Source organism: Heteronotia binoei, chromosome 21 (genome assembly GCF_032191835.1).
Source record: "Heteronotia binoei isolate CCM8104 ecotype False Entrance Well chromosome 21, APGP_CSIRO_Hbin_v1, whole genome shotgun sequence".
NCBI lineage: Eukaryota > Metazoa > Chordata > Lepidosauria > Squamata > Gekkonidae > Heteronotia > Heteronotia binoei.
Window position 1 is genome coordinate 144,296,103 of NC_083243.1, and position 18,194 is coordinate 144,314,296.

An 18,194-nucleotide genomic window follows, 5' to 3' on the forward strand; every position below is an offset into this window, starting at 1 on the left:
TGAGCCTGGAGCGGGGTGGGATCTCAGGTATAATGCCATAGACGCCACCCTCCAAACCAGCCATTTCCCAGAGGGCTGGAAATCACCCAGAATTACAACTGTTCTCCAGATGGTAGAGATCAGCTCCCCTGGAGAAAGCAACTGCTTTGTAAGGACTCTGTGTCATAATACTCTGCTGAGGTTGCTTATCTCCTTCTTTGGTCCACGCTGTGACTTTGGACCATGCACAGACTTTCAGCCTAGCCTACCTCACAGGGTTATTGTGCAGTTCAAAAAGGGGAGAGGAGAATGATGTCAGCTGCTTTGGTCCACACTGTGGAGAAAGACTGCACTTTTCCTAGGCAGAGGCTGCAGAGAGAGAGGGAGGACATGAAAAGCTGAAGTCAGATCAATTCCTCTACAAAAAACAGCCACTTCGAGTGGGTGCTAAGACACCAATGTTGGGGGGAGCGAATGCCTTCACTTGGATGAGTGGGTGGAAAGACATCAAGGTTGGGGGGCCCTTGCCCGGAGCCTCTTTCTAGAGTCTGTTGTTCTTTCTAGAGCCTGTCTTATTCCTAGTAAGAGATAAATGAACTAAGGTTTGGCAAGGAGCTTCTGAGAGATTTAGGGAGGAGCCCCACGATTGTTTGCTCTGCCTTGGCTTCCAGTTGGAAAGGATAACTGAATTTTTTAGATAAAGTGTCAATTTTGAGAATTAAAAGGAATAAAAATAGCATAAAATACAATTAATCCGCAGTTAATTTGTAGAGAAATCCTGCTACAGCTTTCATCTCAGCACCATCTTGGAAGTAAAGTCCTAGTTGGAACATCTTTTCTGTTCCATAAAGCCAGAAAATTCTCTTCCAGATGGGCTGCGCATGTAGTCTCAAATGTGGAATTGCACAGATGATTAATCTTTCTGTTGCTTAGGTGGGTCCCTTCCCCAATCCAGATTTAGGGCTCCTGTCCTCATGGGAGATACCCCCAAACTCTTTCCTAATCAGATTAGATATCATATACACCACACTCCATACAACAGATCATGTTTTACAATAGTCATCCATCTTCCTTCCTTGGCAGATAAGCCAAATGATTAACTCTGAGCTGAAACTCCTTTCCTGTTTTCTCTGACTCTTGGCACATTTCATTGCCCTTCTCTTGTTGCCAAACAGTTGCCATTCTCAGGGATTCTTCATTACGCTCCAAAGCATCTGTATCTCCGAATTCACAACTGCGGTTAGATGTCAACACTGGAATAGGATCTGGGAGTACAAATCCCCATTCTGCCATGAAAAGTCACTGGGTGACCTTGGCCTTCCACACAAACTCAACCTAACCTTCCTCATAAGGTTGTTTTGATGTTGAAGTAGAGGAAAGAATAGCACGAGTCACTTCCAGTCCCCAGTGGCTTGAAAGGCACCCAGCTGAAGGCGTTTCACAATAAGAAAGGTAAGGATATAGTCATCAATTCTGAAAGTTTGCAACAGGCAGCCAAGCCACCTCAAAGGAGCAGGAGAAGTCATCTGAATACATTGTATCAGTTGACAGCAAACTTATCTTAGCAAAGTAAGATATGCACGTACTTTTATCAAGCACAAAGAAAGGAATGAGACCCCTAAAAATGTGGGGGAAAGGACAAGAACATAAATGTGAAACAGAACAGATATCGGATCTACAGTGGAACCTGGAGCATACCAACTGCAAAACCTCCCAGTTGCATAAGTGTGCAACCCTACCAGCTACAAGCAAAACTGAGGTACTCATTTGTGATCCGCTATGACAGTCCACATTTTCCCCAAACGTCTTACAACCAGCGGTTTCTCTTGACTTCTGATGACACAATGATATAAATATTTCACTGCGTCTTCAGAAGCCAAGGAAAACTGTCACTGATACTACAAAAAGAACTAAACATCCATCCATCATCTCCATGTGTTCTGTATACTGCTTCTCTGATTCATCTAAAAAACTTAAAGAAAAAAGAGGATGTGTCTTACTTATTTACAAAATCTGTATACTGCCTTTCTACCCTTACAAGGACCACCAAGATGTCTAACAACCTAAAACACATAAAACCACCTTCTAAAACCAGTAATATCCATCCTCCTCCAAACACACATCAAGAGAACTAAAAACAGAGTTAAAATACATAAAAACAGCAATTAAAATATTAGTTAGGAAGCATCACTGAGGGAATGCCAAACAAAGGGAAAAAGTCTTCACCGTTTGAAAAAGACAGCAACAGAAGGGGACACATAAATCTTTCTAGGGAGAGTTCCAGAGCTTTACTGCCATGACCAAGAAGGTCCCTCTCCCACAATGTCACCCACTTAACCTCAGAAGGTAGGGGCACCCAAAACAGGACCCTTGAAGACTGTCAGGTAGGTTCATAAGGTTGTTCTTCAGGTACATCAGGCTCAAACCATATAAGGCAGAGGAGTCAAACATGTGGCTTGGGGGCCAAATTTGCCCCTGAGCAATAGGGCTGTCATCTGCTTCCTTCTCCTTCTCTTTTGCTTCCTTCCGCATCACAGCTTGCTTTGCCAGGCTTACTCATTCGCACAGGAGCTTCAGAGCAAGACCTCTATTTTCTCCATTGGCTGAGGCTCCGCCCTTGGGGAGGAAGGGGGTGTGGCAGAGCTTGCTTTGCCAGGCTCTCTCAATCCCTCGGCAGAGCTACTGAGCCAAGCCTTTCTTCCTTCTATTAGCTGAGGTTCCTTCCCCTCCTGGTCCCCTGGGGAAGGAAGGAAAGAGTCAGAGCTTCCTCTGCCCAGTTCCCTGGATCCCTTGGGAGAAATACAAAGAAAGCACCTTTAAGACCAACGAGTGCTGATGTTTTAAGCATATTTTGAGTTTTTTTTAAAAAATATTTGTGTTTGTCCATGTCTTTTATAAAGTTTATATCTCTGCTACCTAATCTTAAATAGGTACACACATGGCCTGGCCCAACAAGGTCTCATTTATGTCAGATCATAACAAACGAGTTTGACACCCCTGATATAAGGTTTCAAAGGTCCTGACCAGTACCTTTTTAAAAAATAAAATTTTATTAATTAATAATGACAAAAATAGACAGTAACATATACCACAATACAATGATCAACTGCCATGATACATAAGACAGAGCCATATTTCTTCTAAATAATCTACAATACATAAATCATACATAAACATAAGCTACATACATAGAACACAAACATAACATACAATAATCTGCTTGTTACTACTACTCAGGAGAGCCAGTTTGGTGTAGTGGTTAAGTGTGTGGACTCTTATCTGGGAGAACCAGGTTTGATTCCCCACTCCTCCACTTGCACCTGCTAGCATGGCCTTGGGTCAGCCATAGCCCTGGCAGAGGTTGTCCTTGAAAGGGCAGCTGCTGTGAAAGCCCTCTCCAGCCCCACCCACCTTACAGGGTGTCTATTGTAGGGGAGGAAGGTAAAGGAGATTGTGAGCCGCTCTGAGACTCTTCGGAGTGAAGGGCAGGATATATATCTTATAACTTACTTATATATACTCTTAATTTTACAATTCTATTTAACTGTGTTCTATCTTTTCCTAATTATTTCATATCTAATGGTTCATTTTTAAAAGCATATTTTGCCTGACTTCTTTTTTAACATCTTCTGATTTAACAGTTTAATCCTGATTGTCCGCTATATAATTGAAACAATACTTTCTATTTTGAGATCAGTCTATTGAGAATATAAGATGTTAGTACCAGTACCTTGAATTGTACCTGGAAACAAATAGGGAGTGATAGAAAGCCATTTGGATTCCCACTCCTGCAGAGTCTGGGTATTCCTGTAAATCTAAACCCAAGCAGGTAGTGAACTGTCCATGACAAACGAATTGTCATGAATTCCTCTATTCTCAGATCACATTCCCTCTCCTCCCTTCCCCCCCCCTCCAAAATCAAGAGTATGACCTACACAATAAACAAGACTAATTACTACCTGTAACATGCCCAAGGTTTTCAAGGATGCCATGAAATTCTGAGCCACTTCGCAAAAGACAGCCTCAGCATGAATGCTGAAGTAGCCCAGAACAACCAACCTAGTCCTCAACACCACCCGAAACCAGCTCTTTCAGCACAGGTAGGGAGACTTTTAGCAGTACACTGGCAGAATCCCAAACCTATCTCTCAATCCCAACATTAGATTCACAGTCTCAAAACCAGTAATACCTAGGGTCAATGCTCCCTCTACACTGTGGAATCTTGGGAGCAAAAATTCTACTTCATGAGCTACTGGCATTCAAATTGTGAGCGAGCAATTTGGCTACTGTGTAAATTAGTTTGCTCTGGGGCCGTCCTTCCTGTGCTAAGACAAAAATGTGTGAACTGGAGGCTAAAAAACTGAGCTAGCTCACACTAACTCAGCTTAGATTGGGCACCATGCTAGGAAGATAAGATGCTTACAGACTTCAGCAGCAGCACCTACCCATCACAAGACCTATGCTGATATATCATCAAGTACCCCTGGGTGAGGTTAACCTCTCATCCCTCCCTTATCCAAGTCTTAAATTCATACCCAGTTAGTCTTTCTTTTGAATACGGTAGTTTGTCCTTTACATTAAACAGAACCTGTAAAACCTATTTCACCATTTTAAGCAACTACACATTTCATGGCATGGTTATAATGAAACTTTCCAGACCTTAAAGTACCTGCACCATTTATATCACCTTGAAAATGCTAATAAAGTACAGCTCCTCAAATTCTAAGATTGTAACATTTATTTCTATTAAAATTATTTGGTCCAAAATTATTTTGCAAAACCCAGCTTTGATACTCACTCATTCCAATGTGTTCTTTTTCTCCTGCGACACTGTCCAACTGAAGACTGAAGGAAAAGGGAGTCTGGAGTGAAGGGATTAATATTCACATGAGGTGCCTGTCGCATGTCCACCTCCTGTTTCTCTAGTTTTCCAACATTCATAAAGAGAGAGCCACCACGAAGTTTGGTTGAACTTGAGCCCATTCCTTGAGCTCTACAAAGTAGACTCTGAAAAAAAAGAGACCATTAGCATGACAAAGAGGCTTTTATATCAACTGCAAAGTTAATGACTGTTTCAGTCTAATGCATTAAATGTTCAAATCAGACATTTGTACTTTCTCTCTGAAACACACACGTATCACTATGGGTATATATTCATCTCACCTTCATATAACTATGGGTATATATTCATCTCACATTCATTATGCAACCCATTTACTGATTATTATCACAATAATCAAAGTATTTTGTAAATAATAACTAGTTATACTTGTTATTTATTGATGCTTTTAAACAAGATAGCATGGTACTTGGCAAATGGAATCAGCCATGCATTAACATGAATTATGTGTCACGAGGCATCTTCAAGTAGTGGGTCTGGTCAGCACCTTATCTAGGAGATACTGTTATAAAATCTGAAGAATGGGTTGAAGCCATAAATTACAAATACAAACACTCAACAACTAGACTTTGAACAATTATGTATATAGAATTTCCAGTAAAACTCAGAACTACAAGCTTCAATTCTCAATTCATTATTTACTCTGACAAAAATCTGACCCTTCACCAAAATTTAACCACCACAATATCACCTACCTTTGGAATTTTAAAAACTGCATTTTCACTGAAACTTTACAATGTCTTAACAAAATTTAACTCCCTTGCGCTTCAAAATGCAATCTAATTCAGAAACTAGACAATCAATTTAAAAATGCTGCATTTAGTACACAACAGAAAGAAGAGGGTTGAGAAGATAGAGATGTTAAAGAGAAACCAATATAAACCACTACCTAAATCAAAAGGACAAAACCATGGGGGAAGGGGATTAATGGTATTTGTACCATGGCAATTTTAAAATGTTCATACAGTAATTGTAGAAGTGTTATCAAAATTAATCAATTTCTTATTAATGAAAGGAACACACTGTTACTGCACTTTCAGGAACTAGTCGTTCTGTTCCCTACTGAGTTAATTTTAACTAGCAAAAATGTCAAATGTATGGCCTGAGGGGCTGATCCATCCCCTAAAGCAGGGGCCCCCAATCTTTTTGCCTGAGGGCTGGACCACCTACCATGGCCCCAGGGTGGGGGCACCCAATTCAGCCTTGTCCCCGCCCCTCCTCCCTCCTTTGTCCCCCCACGCAGCCTTGCCTCCACCGTTTTCATCATTTTAAGGCCAGGGAAGGGGCCGTGAAGCACCTCTCAGGCCGACATCCCCCCACCGATCAGCTGATTGGTAGGGAAACTGCGGCGGCGGCAGCCAGTGACCCGCTGAAAGAGTGGCGCTGCCCCTTAAGTGAGGAGGTAAGGACAGCACTGCTCTTTCAGCAGGTCTCTGGCCACTGCTACTGTGGTCTTCCTCGCCAATCAGCTGATCAGTGTGTGTGTGTGGGGGGGGGGGGTGTTTGGCCAGGGAGGCGCTTCACGGATTAGCAGAACATCACCAGTCTTAGTCCACTTAACAGCCTCACAACTGTATTGTCCACAGGCTGAAGTTCCTGAACAGCCTTCATAAGTAACAAGAAGAGTGCTTTACAATAATCTTAGATGTTACAGCCAAATCACATAGGCCAGTTAGGGTGAGTCTATCAGAATTAGAATTCCTGTTTCTGCATACAGACTGCATGCACACACTTAAAAATGTATATGCTAACTCCCCAGAGACGTACTCAAAGTAGCCTACAACTAAAAATGAATTCATTAAAACTAGCTACTATTCCCTTTCCACAGTACCAGTGCAACTGAGAATGTGATCAGCCTACAATGATGTCAATAACAACAATTCTCAGGCCAGAAACAGCCCATGAAACAACTAAGACATTTAAAAGCCTGAACAAAAATTAACGTTATAGCCTGTGCCTACAGGGAAGTAAGGTGGATACCAGATATGGCTCACAGGGGAGGACACCCCAGGTGAATAACCTGTCTGAGCTCTGAGGTCAGCACAGAGAAAGCTTTCCAAAGACAATTTCAACTTGAAGTGTCTGGACACTTACAGGAGGAGGCAGCTCTTCAAATACTCTGACACAAAGCCATTTATGACCATAAAAGAAAGAACCAACATACTGAATTGCACCCAGAAACACATGAACAGCCAGTGCAGATCTTTCTGCATAGGGATGATTCTTGTAATCCAGCCTCTGACAAAAACCTGGCTGCTGCATTTTGGACCAACTGTAGTGTTTGAATAGTTTTTAAAGGCAGTCCAAAAGAAGCACATTACATTAGTCTAACTGGACAGGATCACAATGGTCAGATCACTTTTCAAGAAAGCAACATAGCTGGTATATTGGCCAAAGCTGGTAAAAAGCGCTTTGTTTGGAACCTAAAAGGTGAGCAGATAAAATGGGAAATAAAATACAACTATTGTACAGGGATCATATCTCACCCCACTGCTGAAACAACTGCTCCGGCTGCCCATTTGTTTTCAGGTACAATTCAAAGTGCTAGTTGTTTAAAGCTCTAATGGCTTGGGACCATGGTACTTGAAAGAGTACTTCCCAAACTGTCCAGCCCACCAGTCAAGAGCTGCCTCATAAACACTGCTGTCTGTGCTGTATTCAGAGATTAGATGGGTTGCAAATAAAGACAAACCTTTTCCAGTAATAGCACCTCAGTTGTGGAATGCACTTCTTGCTAAGGCTCAGGTAGTCTACATTACTTTCTTCTAGGTGCCAAGCCAAAACTTTTCTGTTTATCCAGGCTTTTAATTTTTAAACACTTTTTTTTAATTCTGGAAATTTGTTTTAAACTGTCTGTTTTTACAATCTATCTTTCTATGCCTGGTAATGATGAATTTTAATTAATATCTTTCAATGTTTCATTTTTTATTATTTTTTGTGAGCACCTCAAGCAGGTTTCTGGAAAGATGGCATAAGATTTTTCTAAATAAATAATATTAAACAGCATAGTGGATTAAAATGGATCCCTGTGGGATCTTGCAACATAAATGCCATGGGGTCAAACAGAAGTCCCTCAGTACTACATTCTGGAATACATCAGCCAAATAAGAGAACCACTGAAGCACATCCCTACATCAAATCCCTCTAGAAGGATAAGCAGTCTAAAACTGTTTGAGAGGTCCATGAAAATCAATAGGAAAGCACTCCCCATCATCTTGAGTGTCTACAAAGAATAGAACTATTTAAGTGATTGTACTAACTAAGCCTGAGGGGATTCAACCTAATATCCACGATCACCATGGAAAAATTCATTGAATGACCTTGAGCTACCCATTGTATCATTCTTCAAGGAGCTTAGGAAAATACAGATTTATTACCTTATTTTATCCTCACAACCTCATACAGATACATTAAATTGATGCTTAGTTGCTCACCAACCTTGCTTTTCAGCACAGCAAAAATTCGAAAACAATTTGAGGGTGCTGCTGTTCAGTGGAAGAGCCTCTGATTTGTATGCAGAAGGTTTCAGGTTCAATCCCCAGCATCTCCAGTTATTGAACCAGGCAGGAGGTGATGTGAAAGATCTCCGCCTTAGGCTCTGGAAACCCGTTGCCGATCTAAACTGACAATACTAACTTTGATGGACCAATGATCTGATTCAGTATAAGGCAGCTTCTTGTGTGAAAATCTCACCAAAGCCTAATCCAATATTCCATTTACATTATCATGCACTGAATTACTGTACTAGACAACACTATCTATATATATAGTGTGCATAAACTGTTAAGGGACATTTGGGACATGTGCATTTGGGACAAAGCCTACCTACCTATTCCTTTGTTTATGGACTATTGACAGATACTTAATTATTCCATTACTGTAAATTTTAAGTTTAAACAATTGCCTTTTGCAAAATACACTTGTTAACCTAGCATTTAAAAGATTTTTTTCCTACTGCTGTGTTAAGTTGCTATTACAAGAACAGCTTGATTCCATTACGTGTATAGGGGAGTGTTCTTTTAACTGCCCTTCTGAATGTAAACAATCCAGATTCACTGAGCAAAGTGGAAGGGTTACACAGGTCTAGAGTATTTTTTCTCTGTAGTGGAACAAACAATTGCAACAGCTGGCTGCTCACTTTACAATGTGGGTAAGATCTATTTAGGCAGAATTTGGACTTCAGTTACATAATCTTAACGGACAGAGTGTGGGCAGGACTTAAAAGATGCCAACTATCTTGTAACTGGCAAGCCAATTTCTTATATAAATTCCATGATGGAAGGATTTGGCACTTGAAAAGCTGGCCACACCCTAAACCGTGATCAATGAAGTACAGCAGAATGGAACTCCTGTTTAAAAGTTCTCCAGCTGACCATACTAAGCGGCAGCGATTCTTTAACACTATGCCTAGAAACGCACATGTAAGCTGCGTAGAAATCTCATGAAAATTCAAGAAATTCTAAGTTTTCTTAAAGCCCAAACCAGTGTCCCATGTCTTGCATGCAACCCGACAACACTCAAGTCCATCTACAGGCTGGAAAAGTGATAAGCAGCACACGTACAGAAACCTAACAGCTTAAACGTCATCACTAAAATATCCTGTTTCCAAGTAATTCTCCTTAACCCTCTCAACACTTCAGAGGTGACTTCTTCCTCTCTCTCATACACCTATCAGTCCTTCATTCTGAACAAACAAAACGGTGAACAGGCCACACAGCCCCACTTTCTCTCCAGTAGTCGGCACATTTAAAAAAAAACTTGACAAAAGGGAAGAGGGGCGTGGCACCTATTTCGTACAACGCCGCCAGTCACATTATCTTTGTTCAACGTCGTTATTTCCCCAAACATTAAGATTTGACGTTCGTCAAACAAGCGGCCAGTCCTTCCGAAAGATCGAGCTATCTTAGGAGGCCTACTGGCCTTTTTACCACCCTCCGCGAGTTGGTCCCTCATGGGAAACCATTACGGCGCACTGGTTTCCCACGTGCTTGCACGAAAGAAAGCCGAACAAGAGACTTGAGAGCGTCATAGCAGTAAATAAGAAACAAAAACCGTAACAGAAGGGGCGAGATGGCGCCCTGGGCGGGCCACCTCTTGCCCACCCTAGACAGCCACCAGCCGCTCCGCTATCTGCAGGGCCTCTCACCCTCCCTACCCGTTGTCCTTCGTATGTCAGCCCGCCCGGCCTGGCTCACCTTCGGCGTGTGCGGAGTGTCAAAGAGGCGCAGTTTGCGGAATGTCTTGTGCGGCGGAGTGCCAGGATATTCGGGCAGAGGAGAGCCGGGATCGGGTCGTGGAGGCGACGCCGCCGGCTGAAGACAGTACCGGCGGGGGGCCTGCAGCGGCGGCGAGCCGGCCATGAAGTAGGCGCCTGGAGATTTCACCGGAGACGAAGATCCGAAGCCTTCCTCCTCCCACGAGTCGCCCTCGTCGCCTGGCATCGCGGGCGGCGCTAGCTCCATCGCCGCTGCCACCTCCTCCGGTGTCCGCGGCAGAGGAGGCTCCCCTCGAGCCGGAGTGCGGCTAACCGAGAGGGGCGAGTCAGCCTCCTGGAAGGCCGAGTCCTCCCCGGTGCTGTTGCCGCCACCGCCGCCTTCCTCCTCCCCCTCTTCGTCTTCCTCCTCCTCGTCTTCCTCGCAGTCGCTCCCGCCGCCCGAGAAGAGCAGTTTCTGTCGGATGGGGGCTATTGCCCGCCGGGCTGAAAGTCGCCGCGCCCCTGCGGCCGGTTGCTGCTGCCGGCTCAAGGAACTCATGACGGACCCCGGTTGAGACTGAACTGCACCACCTCTGTGTTCCTTCTACAGACCGGCTACTGACTTTAACGGCGAAACACTCGCAACCACGTTCACACGGCTGAGCTGACACGGTTCCGTTCTCCTATTCTTAGCCGTCCGCAGAACCCCAACAACACAGCACAGTAGCCCGTTCAGACTCCGCGGCTTTCCCGCGACCGTTAGTCACGTGGCGATCACGCCAGCCAATCACACACGCCCCCTCCGTTTGAAAACATAGGAGACGGGAGGCGGGGTCACGCGCTCTGACGTCAGGGGCCTATTTGGCGCGAATTCGGGGCTGAAAAGGGGGCGTGGTTGGGTTGTTGTATAGGATGAGAGCCGTGGGAATGTTTGATCCCGTTCATGCATATGCAATTGAAAAAAGACAGCAACTACTCTCAGTAGGAGAGGCGCTGAGAAGGCAACGTTGGTTATGGAGCCGTTACGCCTTATCGAGCCTGGTCGAAGGTAGGAAGGTTATTACAATTGACCAAAACTGTATGGCTTTAAAGGTGCGCCAACAGCTTCCAGCGAGAGTTCCTGCAGACATTTTCTCTGGTTGAGATAAGATCGCCTTGGTAGAAGCGCACGTAGTTAAAACCTTACTTATTTCTTATTTAAATGAATGGAACTACATTCCGAGAGTGCATAGAACAAAATAGGAGTCAAGTGCACCTGTAAGACCAACAAAGTGCAAGGACTAATCAAACCTCCACTGGGGCGAGTGCTGTGATGCTGCTGAAATGGGATGTTCCGGCCGCTTGAAGAAGACGGAGCGCCATGTTTCTCTGTTCGCAGCTCCTGTGGGGTTATCAGCTTCTCTCCAGTTGGGGCACACACAAAAAGGTGTCGTGGCACCTTAAAAGCCGACGGCCTTTAATTCCAACATACGCTTTTGTGGTTGGACTGAAAGAAAATGACGTCTTTTTGCAGAGCGCCACCGCCCCGACAAATAGTCACGCTGCCTTTTTGAATGGCTTTCCGACACCGCTCAAAGGAAGCTCATCGGAAGTTAAGCGAAGAATCACTAGACTGTCCCAGCCTGTCCAAGCAGGAATCGCCTACGGTCATAAACTTCCTACAGAGGACCTGCCTCTTCTCAAGTAACACGTTTGAGGAATTTGCAAATGAAGTCAAAAGCTTAGAACAAAAGGCTAGCTAGTTGCTTAAAAACTATACCGGCATCGAGTCCATTGTTAACCACATGCAAGCGTTCCTTAAAAACAATAATTATAAAACAGGACTATGTAAAAATATTGAGTGCCTAAGTGAAAAGGGCAAATTATTTTTTCCTTCCTTCTCCCCACCCCCCGCTGAAATTTCCGAAGGCTTTTTTGCCCTGCCTCAATCCTAAAAATAAATTTCAGTTTTACCCTGTTGTACTAAATGCATCTTGAGGTCCTATGGAAACCTCATTCAACACTGGTTCTGTTTAATTATTATGTAAATTGCTATGACCTTAGGAAAAAGATATACAAATTTCTTAAGAACTAGTAAATTAGTTAAACTGTAGAATCATTGGCTGATTATAGCCTGCTATTCTGGTGTGAGTTTAGGGAAATTTATAGGAAAGGATCGTTAGATTGGGTAGCTGTGTTGGTGTGCAGCAGCAGACCAAAGTCGAATGCAGTGGCACCTTTTGAGACCAACAAAGTTTTATTCAAGATATAAGCTTTTGTATGGACACACACTTCTTCATATACATCGAAATGGAAGTTACCAGTCTCCAGACATATAAGTAGAGGGTGAGCAGCAAATTATCATATATAGCATAATTTAGGTGATTAACAGATGCAAGGGCCAAACTGGAATACCAATATTAGTTTATATGATCACGATTTCTTTGGGTTTAATTCCAAGGGAAAACATAGTGAAGGAAATAAATATATCAAAATCGGAGACTGATGGGCAGGTGAACCCTTCTTAACTGAAATGCTGAGTAATTAATAGATACCCTATTATCACTCTTCATCTGTCTCCTCACAAGCTTGGAAGCATGGCATCATATTCTTCAAGGTGGTACAATTAGCTGTGCAGTGTATCTCCTCTGTTTCCAGACAGAAATACATTCCAGTCCTGAGAACACTTCAACCTTCCAGGACATTCAGTGTGTGACCTCAAAATAGCTGTTTAATTGCAAAGGAATGTCTGGAACAGGGCAAAGAGGGAAACTTCTGATTTGCAAGTTAATACTACACTCAGAACAATAGAACCCCAAGGACTTTACAGGGATATTGGTTATTATCTCAATACATACTCTAATGTCATTTAGTCCTTACATCTGTTTTCTCACAAATCCCCCAGAAGGGCTATACATCCTCAACAGTTAATAGACACCCATGCATAATTAATGAAGAGGGCGTGGCCAGTGACGTCACTTCTGGTGAAAGTACTAGAAGCTGTCAACCCCATGCATAATTAATGAAGGGGGCGTGGCCAGTGATGGCACTTCCGGTGACATCACAGGAAACTGCGTTATCAGGGTCATGACCCCAATGACGTCACCCAGGTCATGACCCCAGAGACACGTGACCGGAAACCGTCAAATGGAGGACGGAAGTGACCTATATTGGCATCACCATGATGTAGGCACCCCACAAACTTAATTAAGCACCTCCCACCAGGAGGTGTCCTGCCTAGCCCCACCCCCACGTGACCTAGCCCTGCCAATCACCATCTATGCCCCACCATGATGTAGCTACCCTGCATATTTAATTAATTAAGCACCTCCTCCAGGAAATGACCTTACTAACATCAGGTGATGTAGCCAGGCCAATCAGTGCCTACGTCAACCCCGCTATGACGTAGCTATCCCACATATTTAATTAATTAACCACCTCCTCCGGGAAATGATCTTACTGATTCACACCACGTGACGTAGCCAGGCCAATCAGCATCTACGTCGACCCCGCTGTGACGTAGCTACCCTGCATATTTAATTAATTAAGCACCTCCTCCAGGAAATGACCTTACTGACTCACACCACGTGGCGTAGGCAGGACAATCAGCGTCTACGTCCACCCTGCTGTGACGTAGCAACCCTGCATATTAATTGAGCAGGCTGCAAATCACATGTATAGCCCCCTCCCCTCCCCCCTTCTCCAGCGCCACCCACTGCAGCATCATTGAACTTCCGCCTGTGGCACCCCACCCCGGAAAATGGGGGCCGTCACTGAGAAGGCCTGAGTAGGTCCATGTGACCCCTCTAACAACATGCCCAGTCACCCCTGGCCAATAGCAAATGGGCTGGAGCCCACCCCAACCCCCACCAGGTTATTTTAGGAAAGAAGCCATTTGTGCTTGAACACACATGCGCAGGCTCTTGCTGAGAACATGGAAACTGCCAGGTCCAAGGTATTCACCACACCACCACCATTGGGGAGGCCTAACTTCAACAACATTGGCGCTCCTGGCAGGCAGCTGGTATTTGACATCCCTTCTGCATCTACTATGTACTTTGGCGGAGTTGTCCCTATGCGCTGTACTTACCTGGTCTCCAATGAGGCTGCGGAGATGCCCAAGCACTCCGTAACTCCAGAGGTAAATGGCAGAACAGAAAACACGATGATGCCTGCATGGAGAAGCCAGCATGATGTGTGGATGGCAATTTCCAGCCGCCCAGAAGATGAGATGGACTTGGGAATGCCCAACCCGCTGTGGTGTGTTTACCAGGACCCCGCTGAGCAGTTTGAAGATGATGAAGAAACTCCAGAGGGGGGTGAAAATGAGGTTTTAGACGAATCCACGGAACAAGAGAATGCGGTGTCAAACTCACAGGTAATCAGGTAAAGCATTGTTTGTGAATGGGTGTATAATGAAGGCGGGTGATGGACTTTTTCACTGAGCTGTTCTTTTTATTTTATTTTGACAGCTTGATGAAAATTTTATCCAGGCTTTCAGTAATCTTCACATCAGTAACCCTGTTGACGTGAATCTATCGTGTGTGTCATGTTTCTGTATCAAAGTTACCCAGTGCGACAGGAAAAAGAATAAAATGAATAATAAGAGGAAGAGGTAGTTCTGTTACAATAAAGACATTTGTTTTATAACCTTGTGTGATCATTTCTGAGTTAAGCGGGTGATGTTGGGGGCAGTTGATGAAGAGGAGGTCTTAAGGCACATGTAATACACCCGGTATAAAAGACTGGCATACATATTCCAAATTATATCTATGCCGTGGGGCTAGAGGAAAGTGATACTTGGGAATTCAAAGGAGAGGGCTATGTGTCAAGCTTTGTTAAAAAATTCATCAACAAGAAATTCAAGAATTATAACTTTCTAGCGCATAATGCGAAGGGGTATGATAATTACTTTATCATTAGGCAATTATTAGTAGAAAAGATGGAAGTCGACCTGCTTACACTAGGGGGGAAGCTCATGTGCGTCATGGTTAAGAAACTATGCATCAGATTTCTGGATAGTTTAAACTTCTTGCCAATGAAGCTGGCCAAATTGCCACAGGCCATGGGCTTCTCTGGATGTAAGGGGTTCTTCCCCCATTACTTTAACACCGCTGCTAATTGGGAGTATGTTGGGCCGATGCCTAGGATGGAGGATTATGGGGGTTGATAGCATGATGAAGGGTGAGAAAGCAGAGTTTCTTTCCTGGCACATGGAGAAAAAAAACAATGAATTTAACCTACAAAAAAATCTGGTCTATTATAGTCAACAGGATGTTAAAATCCCGAGAAAGGCTTGTCTCTTGTACAGGGAGGAAATTGTATCCATGTCAGGAATTGACCACTTTAACCACATAACTCTCGCTGGGGTAGGCAGAACAAATGCCATTTGCCTCTATTACAATGCTGAAGCTGATGAAAAAAATACATTACTATGATTTCACCAGCCTGTACCCTTTTGTCAACAAGACAAAGAAATACTTTTGGGGGGCCTAGTCCTGTCACCAAGCATACAACTTGGCAGCTAGGCTTCCTTCTTCTTTGCAGGCCTTCATTGCGGGGGAGGGGGGAGGTACTGATGATCTCTGGCTATACTGGTCACTGGGTAGCCTATAGCCGCTGCTGTGTGTAGCCTTGTGCATAGGGTTGCCAGGTCCAGTTCAAGAAATATCTGGGGACTTTGGGGGTTGATCCAGGAATAAGGTGACAAGCATAACCGAACTCCAAAGGGAGTTCTGGCCATCATATTTAAAGCAACCGCACAACTTTTAAATGCCTTTCCTCCATTGGAAATAATTAAGGATAGGGGCACCTTCTTTGTGGGCTTATAGAATTAGACCCTCTGGTCCAATCTTTTTTAAACTTGGAGGGTGCTTTGAAGAGATGCACCAAATGCTATGTTGAAAATTTGATGCTTCTACCTCAAAAAACAGCCCCCCCCGAGCCCCAGATACCCACAGATCAATTCTCCATTATTATTATCTCGGCTTGGCTTCGCGAACGAAGATTTAAGAAGGGTGCAATAGTCCACGTTTGCTGCAGGCTCGCTGGTGGCTGACAAGACCAATGCGGGACAGGCAGGTCCGGCCACAGTGGCTGCAGGGAAAAGTCTGATTTAGGGTTGGTCCTGTAGCAGTGCGATTCTTCCTCAATCTCCTTTTGTCCTCAAGACCAGCTATGCGTGTGTTCTCAAAGGAAGAGACAGCCTGGTGGATGGTGTGCCTCCATGCTTTGCGATCTGAGGCTAGGTCAGACCACTGGTGATGGTTGATGTGACAGGTGCTAAGGGATTTCTTCAAGGAGTCCTTGTACCTCTTCTTTGGTGCCCCTCTATTTCGATGGCCGGTGGAGAGTTCACCATACAGGGCAATCTTGGGAAGGCGGTGGTTTTCCATCCTAGAAATATGCCCTGCCCAGCGCAGCTGCGTCTTCAACAGCAGTGCCTCGATGCTGGTAACCTCTGCCCGCTTGAGGACTTCAGTGTTGGTCACAAAGTCACTCCAGTGGATGTTGAGGATGGTGCGAAGGCAGCGCTGATGAAAGCGCTCAAGGAGTCGCAGGTGATGACGGTATAAAACCCACGATTCGGAGCCATAGATGAGGGTTGTCATCACAACCGCTTTGTAAACATTGATCTTTGTGCCTTTTTTCAGATGCTTGTTGCTCCACACTCTTTTGTGCAGTCGGCCAAATGCGCGGTTTGCCTTTGCCAGCCTGTTGTCAATCTCCTTGTCGATCTTGGCATCTGAGGAGATGATGCACCCCAGGTAGCTGAACTGCTGGACTGTCTTCAGAACTGATTCACCCACAGTGATGCAGGGAGGGTGATAATCTTCCTGGGGTGCAGGCTGGTGGAGAACTTCTGTCTTCTTCAGACTAACTTCTAGGCCGAATAGCTTGGCAGCCTCTGCAAAGCAGGACGTCATATGCTGCAGAGCTGATACCGAGTGGGAGACGAGTGCAGCATCATCAGCAAACAGTAGCTCTCGGATGAGTTTTTCCATTGTCTTGGAGTGGGCCTTTAGTCGCCTCAGGTTGAACAGGCTGCCATCGGTGCGATAGCGGATGTAGACACCATCGTCCTCATCTAGATCTACTGCGGCTCTTTGAAGCATCATGCTAAAGAAGATCGTAAAGAGAGTTGGCGCGAGAACGCAGCCTTGCTTTACACCTGTGCCTATTGGGAAGGGCTCCGAGAGGTCGTTGCAGTGTCTGACTTGGCCTCGCTGGTCTTCGTGTAGCTGGATGATCATGCTGAGGAACCTTGGGGGACATCCTAAACGTTCCAAGATTTGCCACAGGCCTTTCCTGCTAACGGTATCGAAAGCTTTGGTAAGGTCGACAAAAGTCACATACAGACCCTTGTTCTGTTCCCTGCATTTCTCTTGGAGCTGCCTGAGAACAAATACCATGTCGGTGGTGCTCCTGTTAGCTCTGAAGCCACACTGGCTCTCTGGGAGGAGTTCTTCTGCAATGGTGGGCACCAGTCTGTTCAGGAGTATTCTGGCAAGGATTTTGCCTGCGATGGAGAGCAGGGTTATCCCCCGGTAGTTGGAGCAGTCTGACTTTTCCCCTTTGTTCTTGTATAGGGTGATGATGATTGCATCGCGAAAGTCCTGTGGTAATTTGCCTTGTTCCCAGCAGGTGACAAGTACTTTGTGAAGTGAGCTATGTAGTACTGTGCCCCCATGCTTCCAGATCTCTGGTGGAATTCCATCAACTCCTGCTGCCTTGCCACTTTTCAGTTGCTTGATGGCTTTAACAGTCTCTTCTAGGGTGGGGATCTCATCCAACTCTGTTTTCACCGGTTGAAGTGGGGTGAGGTGGATTGCTGAATCTTGAACTACACGGTTGGCACTGAAGAGAACCTGAAAATACTCCGACCACCGGTTCAGTATGGATGCCTTGTCTGTGAGGAGCACTTGGCCGTCTGCACTATGCAAGGGACTCTGAGCCTGATATGATGGACCATATACTGCCTTCAGGGCTTCGTAGAACCCTCTTAAATCACCAGTGTCTGCACACAGCTGGGTTCTCTCTGCAAGCTTGGTCCACCACTCGTTCTGAATGTCTCGAAGCTTGCGCTGGAGGTTGCTACATGCAGCGCGAAAGGTTGCTTTTTTCCCAGGACAGGAGGGCTGA

General features: G+C 44.8%; 1 protein-coding gene across 1 annotated transcript in view; it reads right to left on the reverse strand.

Annotated features, from left to right (window-relative positions):
• The window catches only part of WEE1 (WEE1 G2 checkpoint kinase), a 53,370-nt gene extending 42,512 nt beyond the window's left edge, over positions 1–10,858 (reverse strand). Inside the window, exons 1-2 of the mRNA XM_060262132.1 lie at positions 10,075–10,858; positions 4,778–4,986 (exon numbers count right to left, since the gene is read on the reverse strand). Coding sequence (XP_060118115.1) covers positions 4,778–4,986; positions 10,075–10,632 — 767 coding nt within the window. The 5' untranslated portion in view covers positions 10,633–10,858. The remainder of the gene's footprint in view (positions 1–4,777; positions 4,987–10,074) is intronic.
• Positions 10,859–18,194: the final 7,336 nt, after the last annotated feature.